The sequence below is a fragment of the Arvicanthis niloticus genome, chromosome 2, assembly GCF_011762505.2.
Source record: "Arvicanthis niloticus isolate mArvNil1 chromosome 2, mArvNil1.pat.X, whole genome shotgun sequence".
Lineage (NCBI taxonomy): Eukaryota > Metazoa > Chordata > Mammalia > Rodentia > Muridae > Arvicanthis > Arvicanthis niloticus.
The window spans coordinates 146136339-146158392 of NC_047659.1; the positions used below are offsets into that span (position 1 = coordinate 146136339).

The following is a 22054-nucleotide window of genomic DNA, read 5'->3' on the forward strand; positions in this document are numbered from 1 at the left end:
CACAGCCTCACCTCCTACTACCCTTCTCTCCACACCCCTCACCTTCCCCAGTCGTTCATTCTCTGGACAGACCGTATGGCTGGCCCTTCTCTTCACTCCCAGGAAGGTCCTCCCTGCCTAACATTACCTCTCTGCCATAGGCACCCATCACGGCCAGAAATATATTTTGAACTTCCTCTGTCAAGTACCTGACCCCACACAAGGGCATTGCAGAAGAGTGGGGATCTATAGCTGTGAGACCCTGAGGTAGGCCCCTTAGCACCCGGCTCAGCATGCTCACTGTCACCATGTATTTATAGGTGCAGTTCTGCAAGTTCATAGTGAAATCAGTCAGCATGCCCCAGCACCATCCACACTAACAAGACCCACACCAGCTGAGTCACAGACACAATCAAAACACAACTACATAGTCACTATGCAGTAGTACTGATTCCCAAGAAAGTCATATTTTGGAAATACTTATAAAAGTATAAACTGGCCTAGCTCCTGCAAAGTAATTTCTATCAAGGCCTAGAAAATGCTCAACCATCAGATGTGCAGGTGTATGTGGAGATATGCAAGTAAGGGTGGGCCATTACAGCAGGCTAGGACACCTCAGCATGGGGTCTGCACAGGCTGAGGTGCTGGCAGTGCAACAAAGTCTCAAAAGCCAGTAAGGGCTGGAAGAGCACAGAAAACCTAGGACAAGGCAAGGCTAGCCACACTCAGAGGGTGGGGAAGGTCCTAACTTTATGAAATCAAGTATATCCTAAGAGGGGCAGAAATGACCAGCCCTGACAGGAGAGTCTGGGCAAGGATCAACAACACAAGACTTACTTTCTTCCCACTAACTTCAAATTTTCCTATAGTAAATACAAACTTAAAATCAGAAAAGGCAGACTGGAAAATACTAATGCCCCTGCAACACTGGGGGATGTGGGGGACACCAAGGTGTGGTGGTGCATACCTGTAACCACATCATTCTGGAGGCAGGGGCCAGGGAACTGCATGTTCCAAGACATCCTGGGCTACACATGGAGGGAGACCCTGTCCAAGTAAGTCAGCCCAAAAGGCTTTCCTTCAAATAACCACTGCTTGAGAGAGAGGCGGTAGTATTCTGAATCATTTCACAAGGTTCAGCTGCGCACCAAGCAGCCTCATCCTGTGAGTGGGAGCTTCTCCACAAGAGTTCCGAGTGGATTATAGGAGTAGTCATCAAGTCAGGCCCCGCTGTGAAAAACCCAAAGTCTCTCAAAAACTAATCTTGAGGGCTGGGGAGAGCTCAGTTGGTAAAGTGTTAGTTGCACAACTGTGAGGATCTATCTGAGTTTGAGCCTCAGTACCCACATAAACAGCCAGGGCTTGCACTTGTAACCCCAGCACTAGACAAGCACTGGCCTGTGGATCCCAAGGGTTTGTTGGCCAACCAGTCCATCCTACTTGCTGAGTTCCAGTCACTGAGAGACCCTTCTCAACAAACAGGTAGTCTGCATGTGAGAAATACCTCCCAAGAATAACCCCTGGCCTCTCTACCAAGTTGTCAGACAGACAGACACACACACACACCCCACGGTGGGAATAGGTTAATTTAAAAGCAAGGGGCTGGGGAAATAGTTCAGGCAGTAAAATACTTGCTGTGCACACAGGAAGACCTAAGTTTAATCCAAAGCACACTCTAAGACAAGTCAGGCATGGCAGCTCCACTATAGTCTCAGACAGAGCTGGTGAGGCAGAGAAAGAAGGAGCCCTGTGCTTTGCTGGCCAGCCAGCCTAGAGCTTTATTAAGCTCTAGGTTCTGTGAGCAACCTTGTCCTTTTTAAAGGGGTAGGGAGACACCATATACTATGTATACACATGCAAACACAAACTGGTACACACAGGGAAATAAATGAATCTTGAGCCCCACCCCCATGTATTTTAACACAGGAAGTAAAAAGCAGGCTCTTTCCCTCCCTTCTTTGCCACTCGGTGAAAGGTCACCAGCCAAGGACCCTTCACCCCTGCTAGCACCTGCTCAAAAGTGCTTTCAGATCAAGAGATGCTCAGCCTCTGCCCTGTAGCTGCCCTGGGCCACATACCCCAGTTTTGACTCTGCAGGACGAACTGGACAGTAGCCCTGGATGGGGAGGGCTCAACTCTTTTTGCTGCTCAGTATCAACTAAGACCTCAGACCCTCAAATTAAACGCCTTCAGAATCACAGAGCAGACTCACTACTAAGGTCTCATTCTAAAATCAGATATTCAGTTTGTCGCAAGAACCAGAAGTCCCTCAGAGCAATGACTCCAAAACCCAAGGTCATGAGCACCACCCACCTGAATGTGTGTTGTGGGTGCACTCCCTGCAAAAGTTTAGGGGCCACAGAAACCAGGAAGTGCCTTCCTCAGAGCCACTCTACCATACACAGAGGACAGGACCTTAACAAAACTGTCTCTCAAAACCTCAGGAAGGAGACACCGAGATGGTTCAGTGAGTAAAGGCACTTGCTATGTCATGCAAGCCTGGCAACCTGAGTTTGATTCCCCAAAACCCACAGAAAGTGGCAAGGACAAATGCCTCCACACACTATTGTCTGCTCGTCACATGTGCTGAAGCACATGCACCCACACACACCATGTACACACACAATAATATCTTTAAAGCTTCAGGAAGTATAAGCGTCTCCCTAACTTCACAGACTCTCAGAGTAGCAAAAGGGCCCTAGCTTCCAGCAACCTCTCCCATCCTAAGTTCCTACCAGAACATGATCACAGAGCAAACTGCAGGTCTGCATGCAGCTCCCTGGCCCCATTCAGCAGCGACAAAGCACTTGGACAGGCAGGTAACAAAAAAACAGGGCAAAGGTGGATCCTAACTGTGGGCAATCTTAGCTCTTGAAGATTTTCAGGTTTTTATGTCTTTGGTACAAATATTCAAAAGAATGTAAAAACTAAAACTTTCACAGCCCTACCATAAAATATAAAACTCCTAATTCGTAGACATAACCTTGCCGTGCCTTATCTGCCTTGCAGAACAACACTGCCAAGCAAGATGCTCTAAGAGAATTGGCCCAACTGCACTCAAACCAACACCCAGGTAACCCTGGCTCCCAGTGCAGGCACAAAGCTGCATAGCACCTAGACTTCCTACACAATGACACCCCCCCCCCCAACTTAATCTAGCAGTTTAGTCAGCCAAGGCCTGACTAAAAGACTGCCAACAACGGCCCTGAATAACAGCTGCATCCTAGACCAGGCAAGCAGAGGCTCATGGAGAAAAGAAAAGTTGCTTCTTCAAACTCTACAAACTTCTTCAGACCTTAGGCAGTTTCTATAGAATTTTACATCTTTACTTCAAACTTTGCAAAAAAAAAAAAAAAAAAAAAAAAAAAAAAAAAAAAAAAACAGCTATTACGATTTGATCAGCTCAAATATAACCTGCTATTTATAAAAGCTGTTTCCAAATTTATATTGTAAGTGGAAGAAAGTGCACATTTCCACAGAGGCAGACTTTGGAAGCATCCTGGAACACCCTGACTGTACCACCCCCAACTAGGCACTCCATTGAGGGCCAGGGCTGAGTGAAATAGGCATGGTTCTGACCCAGTGGCATCTCTGGGGCAACTGTGAAGATGTTTCCCAGCAGCCTGTCTTCCCTCCTTCACTCACTCCAACTCACGCCAGGGGGTGCTCTTCCCAGCAGCCCTGGTGTTCAGGGATCTGCCCAGAAGTGCAGTGCATATATGTGGAGACCAATAAGCCAAGTGTGACGGCGTACACTGGCACCCAGGAAGCTGGAACTGAGGACTCAAGCAAGGCCTGAATGGGCTATAGAATGAGAGTCCCAGACAATCTAATGAGAGACCTTGCCTCACAAAACCCACACACAGCATGAAGTATAGACAAGACCACCATCCTAAAATGTTCACAGGCCCCTCTACTACTACCACCAAAACACAATGCTGAACAGCCTTAAAAACAGCTGCAAATGCCAGTCATTATCCCATTACCACACTGCCCAAAGATGACAATGACAGGCCAGCTGTGAATCTAACAGGGAAGGAGACCCACCCTCAGTCTTCCAAAGTGCACCACTGCCCATGATGGTTACCAAAATGTTTTTCCTTTTCTTCCTCTTCCTTCTCTTCCTCCTTCTCATCCAGCAGCAGCAAACTAGGTTACAACCTTTGGCCTAAAGCCAGGCCCTGGTGAGGTCCTCGCACAGGTAGCATGTGGCTCTGTGGGTGGCGACCACCCCAGCGGTCCACTGTTCTTTCCACTCAAAGCAAGACAACCTGCCCCAAACTTCTTGTCCACTGGGTAGGAATTTTCACTGGAATAAAACTAACCTTAAAAACACTGTTACTTCTACAGCAACACCACCCTTAAAGCAGGGAAAGGATTGGGGAACTAGGAATACAGTGCCGCTGTGCCCGTCTATGCCTCATCCGAACAGAACTCCTATTCACAAAGCTGTCGGTCACTTTACAGTCAAACTGAGGCTCCATTAGCAATGTATTTTCCCAGGCAAACAGCAACTGTGACCTCAAGTAAGAAAAGCTAAAGTTCCAAGAATGTTCCTTTTGGTTGCTGCTGCAGCCAAAGTTGGCCTCCAGAACCCCAGCCCAGAGAGTCCACCGGCATCTCTCCACCCTGAGCTGCCTGAGATTCTAAACCTGAGACTCTGTCTGCCCAACAACTCAGGCAGGCCCACATGCAGTGAGCCACTAATCCACAACCTACCACATGTGGGCACCAGCACCTGACACCTGTGCTCACTCCAGAGCCACAGCATCCAGTCCAACAGAAGGAGTGTTTTCTCCTAGACGGAGAACCTACAATTAGCCAAGATCTAGAGCAACATGAGAGTAAATTCAGTATGAAGGTAGAAAGAGCACATACAAACGAAAATGCTAATTTGCCAAGTAAGAAAAACAGCCTGCAGAACAGCATCCTCCACCCAGATCTTTCAAAGCTACCAGAGCAACACTAACTCTGAGGTCCTCTCTCTCACCTGCCCCTTCGGCAACTGTAGTCACACTGTGCCTCGCCCTCTATCTCCTCCTGACATGTGCACCTGCTGTCCAGTGCTCTCCAGAGCTCTCTAAAGCTCTCACTGTGGATCAAACTTAGACTTTGGCACCAGCAAACCAGCAGCAAGCCACAACCACAGTAACATCCCTGTCCCTTTACAAACTTGTCCTGACAGGGAAGATCAGGGCAAAAAAAAAAAAAAAAAAAAAAGGTTCAACATGTTTATTAGAAGTTCCTGGTGAACTGTGAAGATGAAATTTGATCTCAAAGATCTCAGGGTCAAACCCGTGTCCCTCCCCTCCCCCAGCATGACCTCTATCATGAGGGCACTGGGAGGGACTCAGCCCCTTTCACACTCCTCTCACTCAACTGCCAATGGTGTGTATGCTGCTTCACTTGACACCTATGTGTAGCCTTGAAACCTGCTTCCCCTATCTCTCTCCACCTTACCATGCAGGCTGCTATTGACTAAACAAAGTTTTATTATAACCTATTTTTCACCTTTTTGAATAGATTTTATTATTAAAGATTTCAATGAAGGAGGAACATCAGTTAGAAAAAGTTCTGATTACTCAGTTACAGGACAAAGCTAGAATGTTTGCATCCTATGCCTTCCTGTCTTGTTTAAAAAGATGTTGGCTTTCTAGCATTGGTGGCAGTAGTTTTAAGCACCAAACATTACCTTAGCTTTGAGTGTTTTTAAAGTAATCAATCAGCACTCCTTTTCAAAACAGCAACAGAAGCCAGAGGGTACAGAAGATGGGTATGAGCCTTCTCCTTTCAGAAAGCATGTGGCTACTCTGAAACAGAGTTCTGAGTGTCTGCCACTCAGACACCAACAGACTCTGCCCTACTCTTCAACACAAGCATGGGGGGCTGATGCAGATGCACCAACCCTGAGCCTGACCTGGAAAAGGAGGCATTAGTGATGGAGACAGCAGCCAATGCCCTTTTCAAACGACATCGTCCTTCTCCCAGGGAGATGGACTTCACTTGTACAGCACTCAAAAGCAAAGGAACCAGGGTAAGCCAAGACTGCTATGGAAGGATGGCATGGGCACCTGACTAGGCCAGCTTTCCTGATAAAAGGACAACGTGGGCACATCCTTGCATTGGGGAAATTAGTATCAAAGTACTGTGGCATTTCAAATAACAGGCTATAAGCACAAAATGCATCTTGAACTATAAACATCAGCCATGTTTCCCACCCAAAAGTCATAATGAAGATAATGAACAAGACCTTTCAATCACTCACACTCACACTCACACACACCGTGCACACTTCTCAGCAAGCCCCAGATGTGTGGCAACAGACATCTGCAGCTCCTAGGCCTTATGTCACACCCAGAGCCTCCTCAGAGCATGGCAGCCCCTGCAACCCTGAAAACACTTCTGGGTCCTATGATCTGCATAGATAGGGCAGCTATCTCTGGACCTTTGGGGAGCCTTGCCCATCCTCACTGACTTCCACAGTGAAACTCAACTCTAAAGACGCTGTAGCTCCTTCAGAGTGACCCAAACCACTTTTCAGAAAACAGGAGAGGACACAGTAGCAGCATGCTTTCTAATTCTCTACTACTGCCACCGCGGCGGCGGCGGCGGGCGGGCGGGCGGCGCTGCTACTTACTGATTGCACATGTCACTGTGTAATACGGGAGGAGCGCTCAGGGCTCGCTCCGGCCCAGGGTTCAGTGGGAACACTCCTGCAGAGGACTCTCAAACAAAAGCAGTCTAAAAGCGGGGTAAGGAGCCACTCATCAAACCCAAGGGGCCCTGAGGAATTCGAGGACAAGAGTCAGAGCATGTGTGGAATCTGCTAGCGCCTAGCCGAGACAGCGTCTGAGTCTCAGCATCCACATCACTGTGATCTCCTGCATCCGCAGACCCCTACGCACTGAGTGTCCTGCTGACCTCCAGGGATGACAACAATAAAAACACCCAGGATCCCCTTTCAGGCACCGCTGACCACTAGACCCTTGCATAGAGTCCCCAACCGGCTTCCCTGGCAACAGGGAAGCCCACACCTTCCACACAGAAACAGACTTCATAAGCCTGCCCGTGAGTAGTTGGTTCGCCCTCTCTTGACCTCACCTGAAGGAGGAGAGAGAAGGGACCCTCGTCTATACGGTGGTGACCCACAGCACCCCAACGGGACAGCAGAGTTCCCCGAAGGCTCTGGAAGCTCCAGGACTGGGAAGCACTCAAAACTGGCAGGTCACCTGGGCAGAGGCCGCCCCTCGGCCTCGCGGGCCACCCGACCAGGGCACGTCCCCAGAATGCAGCCTAGAACTTCCTGGAACACCAGGGCAGCCTGGTGCACCCGCCCTCGCCTCCCGCCGCGCGCTGCCACTCACCTGGGGGCAGCTGGAAGTTCTGGATGTTGGTCGGGTTCTGCGGCGGCTGCGGCAGGCGCGGGGCCAGCACGGTGGGCGTCAGCGTGGCCCGGATAGCGCCGGTGGTGGCCGCCGGCGTCCGAGGCAGGCTGGGGGTCGCCGCGGCCGCGCCCTTCGCCAGCCCCGCGGGGGTCCCGGGCGCAGGCCCCGGCAGCGCGCCCGGCATGGCGGGCCCGAGCAGCACACCGCCCGCCGCGCCCCCGCCCGCGACCCCCGCCGCCGCCGCCGCCGCCGCCGGCCCCGGCCCGGGTCCGGGCTTGGGCGCCTCGGCCTTGGCCCCCTGCGCGCCCGCGCCCGGCTGGCCCAACCCCGCGGCGCCCCCGGAGGCCGCGGCGGGGGCAGGAGCGGCCCCGTTCTGCGCGGCGGCGGCGGCGGCGGCGGGTGACACGGGGGGCGCGGGCGCGGCGGGGTGCCCGGGCGGCCGGGCTGGCGCGACGGGCGCTGGGGGCGCGGGCGGCGGGGGCGCGGCGGGCGCGGGCGCGGCGGGCGGCGAGGGCGCGGCGGGCGCGGGGGCCGCCTGGATGACAGAGCCGGCGGCGGGCGGCGGCGCGGGCCCGTTGTTGACCGGGCTGACAGCAGGTGCGGCGTGCGGCGCGGTGGGCGGCGCGGCGCTCCCATTCAAAGTTTGCGCGGCGCCGGGGCCGGGCGGGCCAGGCGGGCCGGGCTTGGAGGCGCCGGGGCCGGCGGGCGGGGCGGCGGCGGCGGGATCCGGCCCGGCGGCGGTGGCGGCGGCGGCGACGACGGGGCAGGGCCCCGCGCTGGCCTCGGGCGGCGGCCTCAGCTTGGCGGGCGCCGGCGCGGGCCCTGCGGGGACAAGCAAGCGGCGCGGTGAGCTGGAGCCCGGGCGCCGCGGGCCCCCACCCGCCGGCCGCGCTCTACCTGCGGGGGGCGGCTCCGGCGCCGCTGCGGGCGCGCCCTCGGCGGAGGCGGCCGGCCCTGCGCCCGCGGCTCCGGCCGGGCTGCCGCTCACAACATGGTTCCCGAGCGCGCCGGCGGCCGCGGCCCGCAGCTCGGGCGTGCGCGGCGCGAGGTGGTGGTGGTGGGCCGCGCTGGCCGCCAGCTGCGACTCGAGCGAGCCCACCAGGTCGCTCACCACTTTCTCGTCCACCTCGCTGTTGAAGAAGACCTCGTCCAGCAGATCCGAGCCCGCCGCCATCTTTCCTCCTCGCCGCCGCCGCCGCCGCCGCTCGGCCGAGCGCGCCTGGGCAGGAGGAGGTTCCAGCGGGGCGCGGGGCGGGCGGGGGGCGGTGCGCGGGGCGGGCGGGGGCGCGGCGCGCAGGGAGGGGGAGGGGCGGCCTACGGCGCAGGCGCGCCGACACGCACCGCCCCCGCCCGCACCCCTGTGGCCTCTGATTGGCTGCGGCCGCCTCTTAAAAGACGCGGCCAATGGCTGCGAGCGCCAGAGGCCGGGGAGCAGGCGAGGTGCTGGGTGCCGGTCGGCTGTTGGAGCGTGGGTGGGAATGGCAGCGGAGCCGGGAGAGCGGCGGCGCTCGGCGCCGGCTGGGTCGCGGCAGCCTGCTGCGGGGTTCGCCCTTTGTCTGCACCCTTCCAAAATGGCTGCGGCCAGGGCGGGCGGCGACAGCTGCGCGAGCGCTCCCGGGGCCTCGGCGGTCAGTGAGGAGCTTGAGTCCTGGCACGAAGACGCTTTCGGGGCGGAGAGGTGCGCAGAGGACACGGCGGACGCGACGGGTCAGCTCCCCTGAGTTACAGCGGTTAGTACGAGGGCCGTGCACACCCCGGGCGAAGCTGGACATCCGGAAGCTGATTTGTTCTTTATTTACTTTTCTCGTGGGGGAGGGGGTAGTAAATCCTCTAAACTGATGCTTGCAAGCACTTCGTGGGAACAATTTCGTTACCGTTTCGCCCCTTTCTTCCTGGCTGTTTTCTTAACCAAAAGACCGTCTTATTGGACGTTGCTATGAATTTTGTCTTCCCATTTTTTTTTTTTTTTTTTTTTTTTTTTTTTTTTTTTTTTTTTTTTTTTTTTTTTTTTGGAAAGGCCGAAAAACAAATTCCAGATGGCAAAGCTCCTTGTTGGGACCTCACTACAACTGACCCTCCTAGAATCATCGTCACTTCAGAAGAAAGAGACTTGCCACAGTCTGCACAGATCCAGCACTGCGGGATGAGGAATTTGACATTGTAATTTTTTTTTCCCCCCTTTGGTACCTTGAAAGAGACGTTTCCCATCAGCCCGGGTACTACCTACACACACCATCCCTGCACTTGAAAGATGGAGGCAGGAGGGTAAAGAGTTCAACCTTTGCTATGTATTTAGTTGGAGGCCAGCCTGGGGTCTGGTGAGACCCTGTATCAAAAAGGTGAGGTGAGGACTCTTCTCTCAAAAGCAGAATATAACTCTCAGCCTGTGTGCTGATCCTATCCCAGCCTTTTAAACTAAATGAGTTACATAACTACTATACAAACCCCACCCTACCCCAGCTGCTGTCTAAGCAGTAGTCTACCTAAGGAACTGTGTACATCGAAGCCAGAAGAAACGGTGCCCTCACTGCAAAGTGTGCCTGTGAATCCTTAAACAACAGAAACTTTGTTCTTGAACATCAGGTCTCCAAGTTTGGGAAGTCAGTAAAAAGAAAGACAGTGAGGAAGCAGGTTGATACAAGCCGGTATAGGCTTGGCATGAGAAACAGAAATTCACATTTGTAAATAAAACCCAAGAATCTTCTTTTGACACAGAACACACTCAGGGTCAAGAGCACCCTTAGAGAGTGGGACACCACTCGGAATTTTTCACTCTTGATGGTGGTTTGAAGATTTTAAAGTCAACCAGATGATCAGCAGGTTCTGCTAGCTGACTTGATGCTGGGAACTACCAGTTAGGTATACAGCAGCAGCCTGTACCCCAAAACCTTTAGGTGACAGAGCGCAAAACAGTGAACACCTATAGCAAAGCCCAGGCTCAGGAGCTCACAGGCCTCTGGAGACTGGTGATTCCCAGCGCCACACTCCTACCCTGCATGTCCATTGCTGCCATGGTACTAAGATCTTTCATGAGGGCAAGCATTGTCCTCTCCATAGGCCCACCAGGATGTATCTCCAGTGTGGTCCCAAGCCTCTTCAAGGGGACAAAGCCTTCTTTCATTCCTAAGCATCTGTTGATAACACTTACAGCCCCTGAACCACCAAGATTTAAGTTACAGGTGTAGAGCTTAGGGTTTGTGCCCCAACACCTTCATTTCTTATTGCAGAGCCCAGTATGGGAGCCACAGTTCAGGCAGCTGTTTTCAAGCACACTGCCCTTAAGACTGAAGTGGGTGGAGCTAAAAAAAAAAGTCCTCCCCTCCTCAAAATCTATGTGCAAGGGCCAGTAGACACTATTAGAGTTTTAACCTTTGTTACTCTGGAGCCTAAAGGACAATTTTTTTTTAATGTCTCTCCCTTTGATAGGGTGCCACAGGCTGTTATAACTTCCATAGTTTGAAGCTGAAAATCTCAGAACTAGCATTAAAAGAGAAAAGGAAGAATCAGTCAGTATAAAGTATAAAACACCTCATTTTGTAGAAGCAGAGGACAGCTTTTAGGAGTGGGTTCTGGCCACCATAGGTTCAAGGGATCAAATTTATTTTGGGCTAATATCGCAATTACCTTTGCTTAGTCATCTCACCAGCTCCATAAGATGTTTGTTTAATTAAAAAAATAAGTAAATTTTTTAAAAAGGCACAGCAGAGGGATAAGGAGATGGCTCACTTGGTGAAGTGATAGGATATGAGTTGAATCCCGCCCACATGAAAATACTGGGTGTAGTAATCCCAACTATGGAGAGGGGAAATCACAGTATTCCTGGGTCCCACTGGTCCAGACAGTATAGTGAAATATCCTGTCTCAAAAATAAGAATGACTGAGGAATACACTGTATACCTGATGCTGACCTCTAACCTCCATGCACATGCACATACCACACGGCTGGGGGGTTGGGGGTGCACTCCACACATGGGGGGCTGGGGAGTACACTCCACACACAGGGGCTGGGGGTGCACTCCACACATGGGGGGCTGGGGGTCACACTCCACACACGGGGGGCTGGGGGGCACACTCCATACACAGGGCTGGGGGGTGCACTCCACACATGGGGGGCTGGGGGCACACTCCACACATGGGGGGCTGGGGGGCACACTCCACACACGGGGTTGGGGGCACACTAGATGGTAGCTGGAGGTCTTGAGCTGGTTCCTGCTTCTGGCTTCTGGGTGATTATGTCAGGCACCCTTGCCTAGTGGTGGCTTCAGCCATCTCTGGCCTCACCTGGCTATGGTTTCTCCTCTGTTTTGTTTTGACACAGTGTCTTGCTGAGTTGCACATGCTAGCCTTGATAGGCTCATTCTATCCTGTCAGCCTTTCACATAGCTGCTACCTCTCATCTTCGAATGATGCCAGTCCCTGGATTTGGGACCTACCAGATTCCAAGATGATTTTGAAAGGTTTTTAACACATTACAACTGCAAAGATAATCTCCTCCAGAGAAGTTTGTGTTGTGGGTGATGTGAGTTGAGGGAAGAGAAGTTTGTGTAATGGGTGATGTGAGTTGAGGGAAAGGAAGTTTGTGTAATGGGTGATGTGAGTTGAGGGAAGAGAAGTTTGTGTAATGGGTGATGTGAGTTGAGGGAAGGGTCACTCATTATTCAACCCTCTACACCCTGTGTCCCTGTAAGAAGAGAAAAGGCTTGTAAAAGTCACAAGGTACTCTTTGGCCTATCCAGTCTCTCATGCTTGTACAGAAGCCTGAGGCAGCTGGAGTAGGATACAGGCTGGACGCATCTGGAACAGAGTCCAATTGCTGCCCTGTATTCCCAAGAAAGTAACAGCATTCAATTGTGCCTATTCAAGGCCCCTTTGCCTGGGACCAGGCTTGGGTGGCCACCAATCTTAGGACTAATGCATTGAGTGCTCTCTGCAAGGCCAAGTTTGTGGCTGGTTCTCACTCTTGGTTAGGGTAGAAAGCCAAGTCTCGGACACTAAGTTGCTGGGCACTGGTGGCACTCTTCTCATGCTGAGGTTAGCCATCCTTCTGTCCACATGTCATACACAAATGGACATCATAGGTCTGGTGCCTGCTCCTGCCTTCTCCTTCTGAAACTGACCCTGGTCTCCAGAGCCAGCTGTCTACTAAACTCTAGAATGACTCAGGACAACATTCTCTTGGCTGACTCCCACAAAGGACTAACTATAGCTGTGTGAGCGGGTTTACAGTTCAGCTCAGAGGAGCTTACTCAGAGTGCATGAGGGAGCCCAGCCTGACAGCATGCCTGCATCTGCATTCCCGAGCCTCCACCTACCCTGAGTGCTTCTTCATCAGCCTCAATTCCCAGGAAAAGCTGGCCATACCTCCTGCTAGGTACAGTGTGACTCTACTATCAGGTGGTTCCCTGAGGGTTTTCTTTTTGGTTGATTTCTAATACAACTTGCCCCCATTCAGCTCACATGTCCAGTTTATAAAATCCTAACTCAATTTGGAACTGAGAATAGTGGTACACACATACAATCCCAGCACTTCAGAGGTGGAGGCAGGAACTGTTCAAGGCCAGCCTCAGCTGTATAGTAGTGTGGCGAGCAGGTGGTCCACATAAAACTCTGTCTCAAAAGATAAATAAAAAATAAACAACAATAACAACAAACCCCTCAAACCTCACCTCATGCCCCTGAAAACTTAGTGCTGTTACATGTTGAATGATCACATTTAAGGTTTGGTGGGGAGCCACTTTCTGGTCCAGGCCACTTAAGCAGAAAGTGAGATGCCCAGGTCACTGAGGATGCTAAAAAGAGGGTGGAGCCCAGCACACTTTTCACCTCTCCGTGACAGAGTGACAAAAGACAACGTTCTCTTGGCTGACTCAGTGAGCCTCAGTGAGGAAGAGCTTACTCTGGTGCAGCATGCCGGAGAAGACATGACAGGAGAACAGCCCGTGGATTGCAGTGTCAGGAGCTTGAGGATGCTTGTAACCCACAAGACAGGAAGCAAGGCCTGGCTGCTATACTTGAAGGTCTAGCCTCTGAGCATCCCCTTTCATCCATGTCCACCTCCTACAGGTGTCAGCAGCTGGGGACCAAGTAATCAAACAGTTGACCACTTAGAATGTGAAATACGGATTGAGTGGTGATGTGACTTGAATCCCAACAGAGGCAGGCAGACAGCCAGGGCACACGGAGAACTCACACGTAAAGTAAAAAGTACCTTAGTATGAAATGAATGAAAAACATGGGACCCATAGTCCACAGTTACCACGTAACTGAGGTAAGTTGGAGGAGGGCAGGGGAGATGCCTCAGTGAGCCAAGTGCTTACCTTGCAAGCCCGAGCCAGAGTTCAGATCTGCACAGTTTCTGTAAAAGCCAGGCAGGTGTGGCAACCACCTGTAACCCCAACACTCAGGAGGCAGACTAGATTCCCAGATCAAGCTGGCTAGCTAGCTGGAATTGGTGAACTCTGGGTTCGTCAAGACAGCCTGCCTCTGTGAATGAAGTGGGAGGCAATCAAGGAAAACATGACAGACTTCATGTTTTCAACTTCAGGCCTGCACACCCATGCAAACATTTACACTGCACATAGAGTAGATACCTAGAGGAGTATACCAAATTAAAGAATGAGAAGTCTTGACATTGTAAAAGTGCCGTTTCTCCCCAGAATCAGCTACAGACTTAGGGGGGGATGCGTTTAAATCCCAATTGTTTCGCTTTTTGTTTTGTTTTGTTTTGTTTGTTTGTTTTCGAGACAGGGTTTCTCTGTGTAGCCCTGGCTGTCCTGGCACTCCCTCTGTAGACCAGGCTGGCCTGGAACTCAGAAATCCGCCTGCCCCTGCCTCCCAAGTGCTGGGATTAAAGGCATGCACCACGACCACCGGCACTTTTTTTTTTTTTTTTTTAAATCATTGGTCACAAAAGTTGACAAGCTGGGCTTGTGTTTCCCACATGGCAAGACTAACTCTCCCTTGGGTCATACCTCAAACTCTGGGTGAAATGATATTAACATTTGCCCAGCTTTCCAGAGCCGGACTTCAGGTGCAGGTTCTGGAAAGGGTTCATCACAGGACAGGGACTCATGCCTGGAGAGCCGCTAAGGTCAGAGCATGGTCCAGGCCACTTAGGCAGAAAGAAACCCCAAAGAGCTGGATGTCAAAGTTGGGTGTCACCCTTCTCCTGAAGGTACAGGGAATCCTAGAAAAGAAAAAGCTTGAGAAAGGGAGATAGAGTTGGGCTTACGAGCATTGTCTCCATCTCCACTTGGACTCTGAGCCACGTACTAGGGAGATTCCAAACAGCATAGCTCAGAATAAGACATGAGAGGAGACAGGAACAGCTGTCCAAGTGACAGATGAGGACTTGGGTCTCAGTCCCTCAAGTCAGCCATCAGCTGACAAAACAGTGTCACAATGTCCAGGCCACAAGCCCAAAAGAACCAGTACCAAAATAATATTATCCTAAAGTGGAGGTGGAGCACACTCCTTTAATCCCAGCACTCAGAAGGCAGAGGCAGGGACATCTCTGAGTTCAAGACCAGCCTGATCTACAGAGTGAGTTCCAGATCAGCCAGAACTGCACAGAGAAATCCTGTCTCAAAGAAAATGTTTAAATAGATTTAAAAATCACCCATTCTCAACAAGAGTAAGGAAATTGACCTGATGGGATTAGTATGTAAGGATTATAAAGTAGCTGTGGGCTATGGAGATGGCTCTATAAAATGTTTTCCTTGCAAGCGTGGGGGCCAGAGTTTCATCCCTGACAACCATGTTTAAAAAGATTAAAGTTAAAAAAAAAATTTGAAGTTTAAAAAAAAAATTTAAGCTGGGCATGGTGGTTCATGCTTTTAATACCAGCACTCAGAGAGAGAGGCAAGTAGATTGCTAGAAGTTTGAGGCCAGCCAAGACTGCATAATAAAACTTTGTTTCAAGGACAAAAGGATAAATAATTTTTTTAAATTCTATAAATAAATAAATAAACAAATTCATGATCCAGTGCTGCAGAATTGGAGACAGGGAAATCCTTGGGGCTCGCAGGCCAGTCAGCCTAGCTCATATTTTTTAGATGCGTGAGAGACCCTGTCTTAGACAAAGACAAAGGCTGAAAAAGGTCAATGGGTAAGAGTGCTTGCTATGCAGGCATGAGAATCTGTGTTTGGATCCCAGCAGCCATGTAGAAAGGCCAGGCATGACTCCATACACACATGTACTGCAGTGCTCTGAGGGACATAGACAAGGAGATGGCCTGTGACCTGCCTGACAAGATCCAGGTCTAGTGACACATGCAGTCCCAAACACAAAGTCCTCTGTCCTCTGCATGTAAATGTGCATATCACATACACATGCATGCATGCATGCAAAAGCAAAAGCAAAGAAAGTGTCCTGAAGAAGTCCCGAAGTTGTCCTCTGGCCTGCATGTGTGTACATGTGAACATGCTCCCCTACACACACACAAACACATTTTTTAAAATATTCAAAAGCTAGACAGTACCTGAGGAACACCTGGAGTCATCCTCTGTCACACCCCTACACAAATATGAACACAAATAAAATTGAAATATAAGACAACTACTAGAGCAATAATATCTGGCATAAAGAAAAATAGGCTTTCAGCCAATGAAACGTTTCTTTCACAACATAACTAGAAACTGTTTTAAGTTTATATTCTGGAACTGAGATAAAACTCAGTGATTGGGCCATGAATTGATAGAACTCATATAATCTGAAAGGGAGAGGTGAGAAGTTGGGGCAATGTGACAATGTCTATGTGTGCATTGCTGTGTGACAGTGTTTATGTGTGACAGTGTCTGTGTGATCATTGCCGTGTGACATTGTCTGTGTGTGTATTACTGGAATTACAGAGAAAACAGAGACAGGGAGAGCCTGGGAGGGAATCGTGGCTGGAATTCTGTCTAGTGAGAGATATACACTAATATTTTTATAAATTCTCTGAACTCCCACAAGAATAAACTCACAGGAAAGTAGAGGTATGTGCAACGTGGTCAAATATATACCTGATCTACATACCGAGTGCCAGGCCACTGAGGACTGCACAGTGAGACCTGTCTCGAAAGAACAAAAATAAAGTGTTGGAAAGATGCCTGTTGACCAATTTATATATATCAGACCTTTTAAGAGTGAGAGTAAAGTTGGCCCCGGTGGCACTGACCTGGAATCCTAGTTTAATCAGGCTCGGGCAGGAGGGAGGCCATAAGTTCAAGCCTGAGCAACTTAGTAAGACTATCAAAATAAAAGGCAAGAATGGGGCTGTGAATATAGCTTAGAAGTAAAGCACTCACCCCATGTGTTCCATCCTCAATACTGGAGAATAAGGCTAAGTCAAGATATTTTCGTGTAAAATTAAGAGAACTCACCACCAGCAGACCCCAAAACACCACAGGAGATTGTTTAGACTGAAGGGATACCAGACACAAATTTGGTGACCAGAAAAAAAATTAAAAATCTCAGAAATGTTGAATATTAGAATAAGCAAAAAACAATGCTTTTCCTCATTCCTTTGAAATGCACATGCCTTTCTAATGCAAAATCAGCAGCAGTGAATTGTGGCAATTTTACAGCAACGACACAACACGTCTATAATAAAAAGTGGTCCTACACTACTCAAGTGCTTGTGCCTGTGACAAGCAGCCACTGATGACAATGGGCATCAGTTCACACGTCAGCAGCATTTCAGGGAGACAGCTCAGCACTGCTGTCAGCAGCCTGAAGAATCCCACCCCCTTAGGAACTTCCCTTTGAATAAAGCTAGAGAACCTTGGCTGCCAGTGAAGGAAAGAATGTCAGGGCCAGATAACTTCTGAAGCAAAGTTATCAGGTGTAGGTTTCAGTAAGTATTTAGACCCAGAGACATGTAGGGAAAAGTACAGTACACACCAAAGACGTGTGTGTGTGTGTGTGTGTGTGTGTGTGTGTGTGTGTGTGTGTGTGTGGTATACACATGCCACAGTGCACAAGTGAAAGTCAGAGGACATCTTATGACAATCCTTTCCACCTAGTGGGTTCCCAGGATGGATCACATCAGAGAGAGAGAGAGAGAGAGAGAGAGAGAGAGAGAGAGAGAGAGAGAGCGCCAAATATAATAAAAATGTTTTAAAGTTTGTTTTTGGAGCTGGAGAGAAAGCTCAGCAGTAAAGAGCACACACTGGGCTTTCGGAGGACTAGGGTTCAGCTCCCAGCACCTCAGTTGGGTGGGTGGTTCGCAACCTCCTGTAACTCCAGCTCCAGGGGTTTTGACCCCCCTCTTCCAGCCTCCCTGGGAACCTGCACACATCCCCACATATACAAATAGGCGTAAAATGGAATCTTTAAAATAGTTCTTGTAAGGCGGCTTTATGAGCCTTGCTGCTTAGACTTGGGGACTAGGGGATCGTTAGCCTTTAAGCTGCAGGGCACACACATTCTCACCCAGTGGGAACACAGTGTGCTATTTTTGTCATGTTTTAAGATGTCTCTAGGACAGGCACAGTCTCTGCAGTTTTAAGTTTACAGCTGCTTCTCTCGGCAGCAGGAAATGCAAACTGGGTCCCAGGATAGGGCCTCATTCACTCTGTTACCTTTATTTTTTGGTCTTTCTATGCTGCCTCACCCACTTTCAAAATATCTCTCTCTCTCCCTCTGTGTGTGTGTGTGTGTGGGGGGTGTCTTTGTGCTCAAGTATGTGCATGCATGTGCATAGATGGGGGGTGGGTCTTGTTCTGTGGCATCCATGTGTGAGGTCAGGACAATCTCAGGGGTCTGTTTTCCATATTCATCTTTTTTGCTGTTTGCTGCTCTGTGTGAGGTTCTATGGACTCTCCTGTCTCCATCTAAGCATGGGAGCACTGGGATTGTACACAATATCAACATGGGAGCATGGGAATTGCAGATACACACATTACCAAATGTGACTTCAGTGGGTTCTGGAGTTCCAAACTCAGGTCAGCATGCCTATGTGTTTTATCTACTTAACCATTTTGCAGACTCTTTTATTCCTGTCAGATTCCAATAAACACATATCTAGTCCAGCAATTGTACATATCCCCAAAAAACATGCGTACTCCACACCCCAGACTCACAGTGCTCTTCCTGATAACCACACACTAGGAATATCCCAGGTCTCTGCCAGCAGTAAAGGCAGTGAGGAGAAACCGTCTGCTCAGCCTATGGTGAGTGGTTCTTTCTGGTAAAGATCATTTGTGTGTGCAGTTTTGAGTATGTTTGTGTGTGCAGTTATGAGTGTGTTTATGTGTGCAGTTTTGAGTGTGTGTGTGTGTGTTTGCAGTTTTGAGTGTGTTTGCATGTACAGTTTGAGTGTGTTTATGTGTGCAGTTTTGAGTGTGTGTGTGTTTGCAGTTTTGAGTGTTTGCATGTACAGTTTTGAGTGTGTTTGTGTGTGCAGTTTTGAGTGTGTTTGTGAGTAAAGTTTTAAGTGTGTTACTGTTGGACGAAAGTCAGTGTAGGATGCAGCTCTTCTGTGCAAACTGACTTTCTGAGCTGGAAAGTCAAGAGCAAATTCATTTTGTAGGAAGCAGAAACCCGAGCCCAGAGATGAAACTGACCTTTGGCCTCCAGAAAACAGAAGGCTATGACCCAGACCAAAGATTCAAGGCCAACAAGCTGCTTTCCTCAGAAGTGCACATGTGTCAGTAGGCAAAGTGCCTACCACACAAATACAAGATCCAGGTCTGGAATCCCTAGCACCCATGTAAAAGCCAGTGCTGGATAGAGGGTAGTGTCAGGCAGATACCAGGTGCTCACTGCAAGCCAGGCTAAGTAAGAAACCCTATCTCAAAATAAGGCAGAGGGCTGGGGAGATGCCTCAGAGGTCCAGAGCACTTGCTGCTCTGGCAGATGATCCAAGTTCAGTTACAACACCCATGTCAGATGACTCACAACCACCTGTAACTCCATCTCCAGAGGGTCTGACACTCTCTTCTGGCCTCTTTAAGCACCTGCACACACATGCACATAGAGAGACACAGACACAAATACATAATTAAACATTAAAAAAATCTTTAGAATATAGTATACACACAACAGAATGCTATTCAGCACTATGAAGGAAGGAAATTCTATCAGTGTGACAACATGTGTGAGCCTGAAGTATGTCATGCTAGCTGACAATACACCAAGCACAGAAGGACAAAACCACAAGGTCTCACTTAGATATATAATGTAAAGACAAGCAAAATAGTGAGTGTGGACCATGGAGGAGTTTCCGGCGTCTGGTAGTGAGAAGGAAACAGAGCAGAGCTGGGCGGTGGTGGCGCACGCCTTTAATCCCAGCACTTGGGAGGCAGAGGCAGGCGGATTTCTGAGTTCGAGGCCAGCCTGGTCTACAGAGTGAGTTCCAGGACAGCCAGGACTACACAGAGAAACCCTGTCTCGAAAAACAAAAAAAAAAAAAAAAAAAAAAAAAGAAAGAAACAAGAGCAGAGTGGTCAGCCAGAGCAGAATCCACCTAGGCAGGAGGTGTGAGAATGATGACCTGCTGCCCAAGATGGTGACCACAGTGATGAGCAAACCAAAGGCCAGGCAAGGTGGTCTGTCCCTGTGGTCCCAGCACTGAGGAGCAGAAACTCGTTAATTCTAGAGCTTACATGAGGACAAAATGTAGGAGGAGCTAAGGTGGGAGGAGTAAGAAGAGAAAGAGGAGGAGAAGGAAGAGGAAGAGCTAGGATGGGAGGAACGAGAGAGAGAGAGGGGAACATGGAGGTGGATGTTCATCTGTCTCCCACAATCAAAGGTAGTTGGCATATCTAGGTTGGGTATTGGGTTACACCTCTGAATGAGTGGGCATCTTGTTATTGATCATTACCAAATATATAAGCCTTTGGATAATCTATGCATTAGGGTCTCATTTGTACCAAGCCCATGTGGTTGGCGGATGGTCTGGGCAATGCCCAGCCTTGAGGAGACAGCATGGAAAATTGGCAGTGCCATCTCCCATGTTGGCGTCTCATGGGTGGCAGGGCTGGTGTTTCTGGCTGGCCGTTTCTAGCTGCGGTGCACATGTAGCCTCTGGCCACAGAACATGGCAGCTGAGCTAGGCAGAGCCACTGCAGCTTAGATAGTCAGTTTGACCAGTGGCCGTTTTAAATGATTACTTCAACAAAGAACCAGAATAGCCCCCACACAGTCTTGAAAAGGCAGAGGAGTAAGGACTCAGGGTCCTGGAAAGAAGTACTCCACTCTGTAGCCAGTGGCCACCAATGGGAGAAAACTGTTCTCAACACACAGGGCTAGACTGGACATACTATGGAGAAACTGCAACCCACCCTACCTTACAATTCTAACAAAATTCTTTCAAACCAGATCCCAGAAAAGCAAAAGCATAAACATTCTAAAAGAAAATTCAAAAGAAAATCCTTGTGCTTTGAATTAGGCACAAACTGATAGGACATAACCAACTTGGAAGGAAATCAGTAAACTGGACAGAGTTGTATACTGTATGCTGTGTTAAACTGCCACCATGAAGGTGATAAACTTTCTGTATACTTTATCACACTTATGTATTGTGGAGGGTTGTGTGTGTGTGTTATGTGTGTTATGTGTGTTATGTGAGATGTGACTGAAGGTGCACCCGTGGGCGTTTGCAAGTTGAGGCCCAATATTGACAACAGGTGCCTATCCGTGATCCTTTTCTACATGTCGTTATTTTTTTAATATCCTTTATATTGGGTATACAGATATTTTGCCTGCATGCATATCTGGGTATCATGTGCATGCCTGGTGCCCACAGAGGTAAGAAGAGAGCATTGGATCCCTGGAACCAGAGTTCTGGACAGTTGTGAGCTGCCAGGTATGTTCTAGGAATCAACCTGTGTCGTCTGTAAGAAAAAATGCTCCTAACCACTCGGCCATCTCTCCACCCCTCCACCTTTGTTTGTTCGATTCTGAGAAAGCATCTCTCACTAAACCTGACGCTCAGCTCTCTGAGTGGGGAAGGCTGGCCAGCCAGTGAGCTTCAGTGATCTAACTTTTTCCCCCAACCCAAGACTGGGATTGCAGATTCTGGCCACTTTGCCAGGCTTTTAAAGAGGGTTTTGGTCCACTCTCAGGTTTTCATGCTTGCATGACCAGCAGTTTGTCAACTGAGCCATCACCACAGCCACAATTTTAGCAGGTTTTTTGGTTTTTTTGGTTTTTTTTTTTTTTTTTTTTTTTTTTTTGGTTTTTTGAGACAGGGTTTCTCTGTGTGGTCCCGGCTGTCCTGGAACTCACTCTGTAGACCAGGCTGGCCTCCAAGTTCTTCCTCCAAGTGCCAAGTGCCTATTACCTAATGCCTAATAACTGACTTCAAGTTGTACTCAACTCTTCTGTCTGCCTCTCGCCTTTTATATGTCTCACTTCTAAGACACGCCCTTATGTCACGCCCTTAGGTCTTATCTCTGAATCACACCTTAAGTCACACCCTTAAGTCTTGGCTCTAAATCTGATCTCTAAGTCTCACACACCCAAGGGAAGATGTTATCAGAGTGTGCTCAGCTGTTGTAGGCTGTTGTAATCAAGTCTCTTATCAGGGTATATGGCTCAAGATAGCTGCAAGGATGATAGCCGCCTTCTGTCGGCTCCCCACACCAGATGTCAACAGAAACCAAGAAACAAACAATGACAACAAAAACCCACCCAACAAAGACAAGACTAGATGTCAGCAACTAGAATTACATTCATCCCAACACCAGATGCCTAGCTGCTAGTG

The 22054-nt window shown here is 49.5% G+C and overlaps 1 protein-coding gene across 1 annotated transcript in view; it reads right to left on the reverse strand.

Moving 5' to 3' along the window:
- The window catches only part of Taf4 (TATA-box binding protein associated factor 4), a 66666-nt gene extending 58066 nt beyond the window's left edge, over window positions 1-8600 (reverse strand). The window contains exon 1 of the mRNA XM_034496146.2: window positions 7344-8600. Coding sequence (XP_034352037.1) covers window positions 7344-8538 — 1195 coding nt within the window. The 5' untranslated portion in view covers window positions 8539-8600. The remainder of the gene's footprint in view (window positions 1-7343) is intronic.
- Window positions 8601-22054: the final 13454 nt, after the last annotated feature.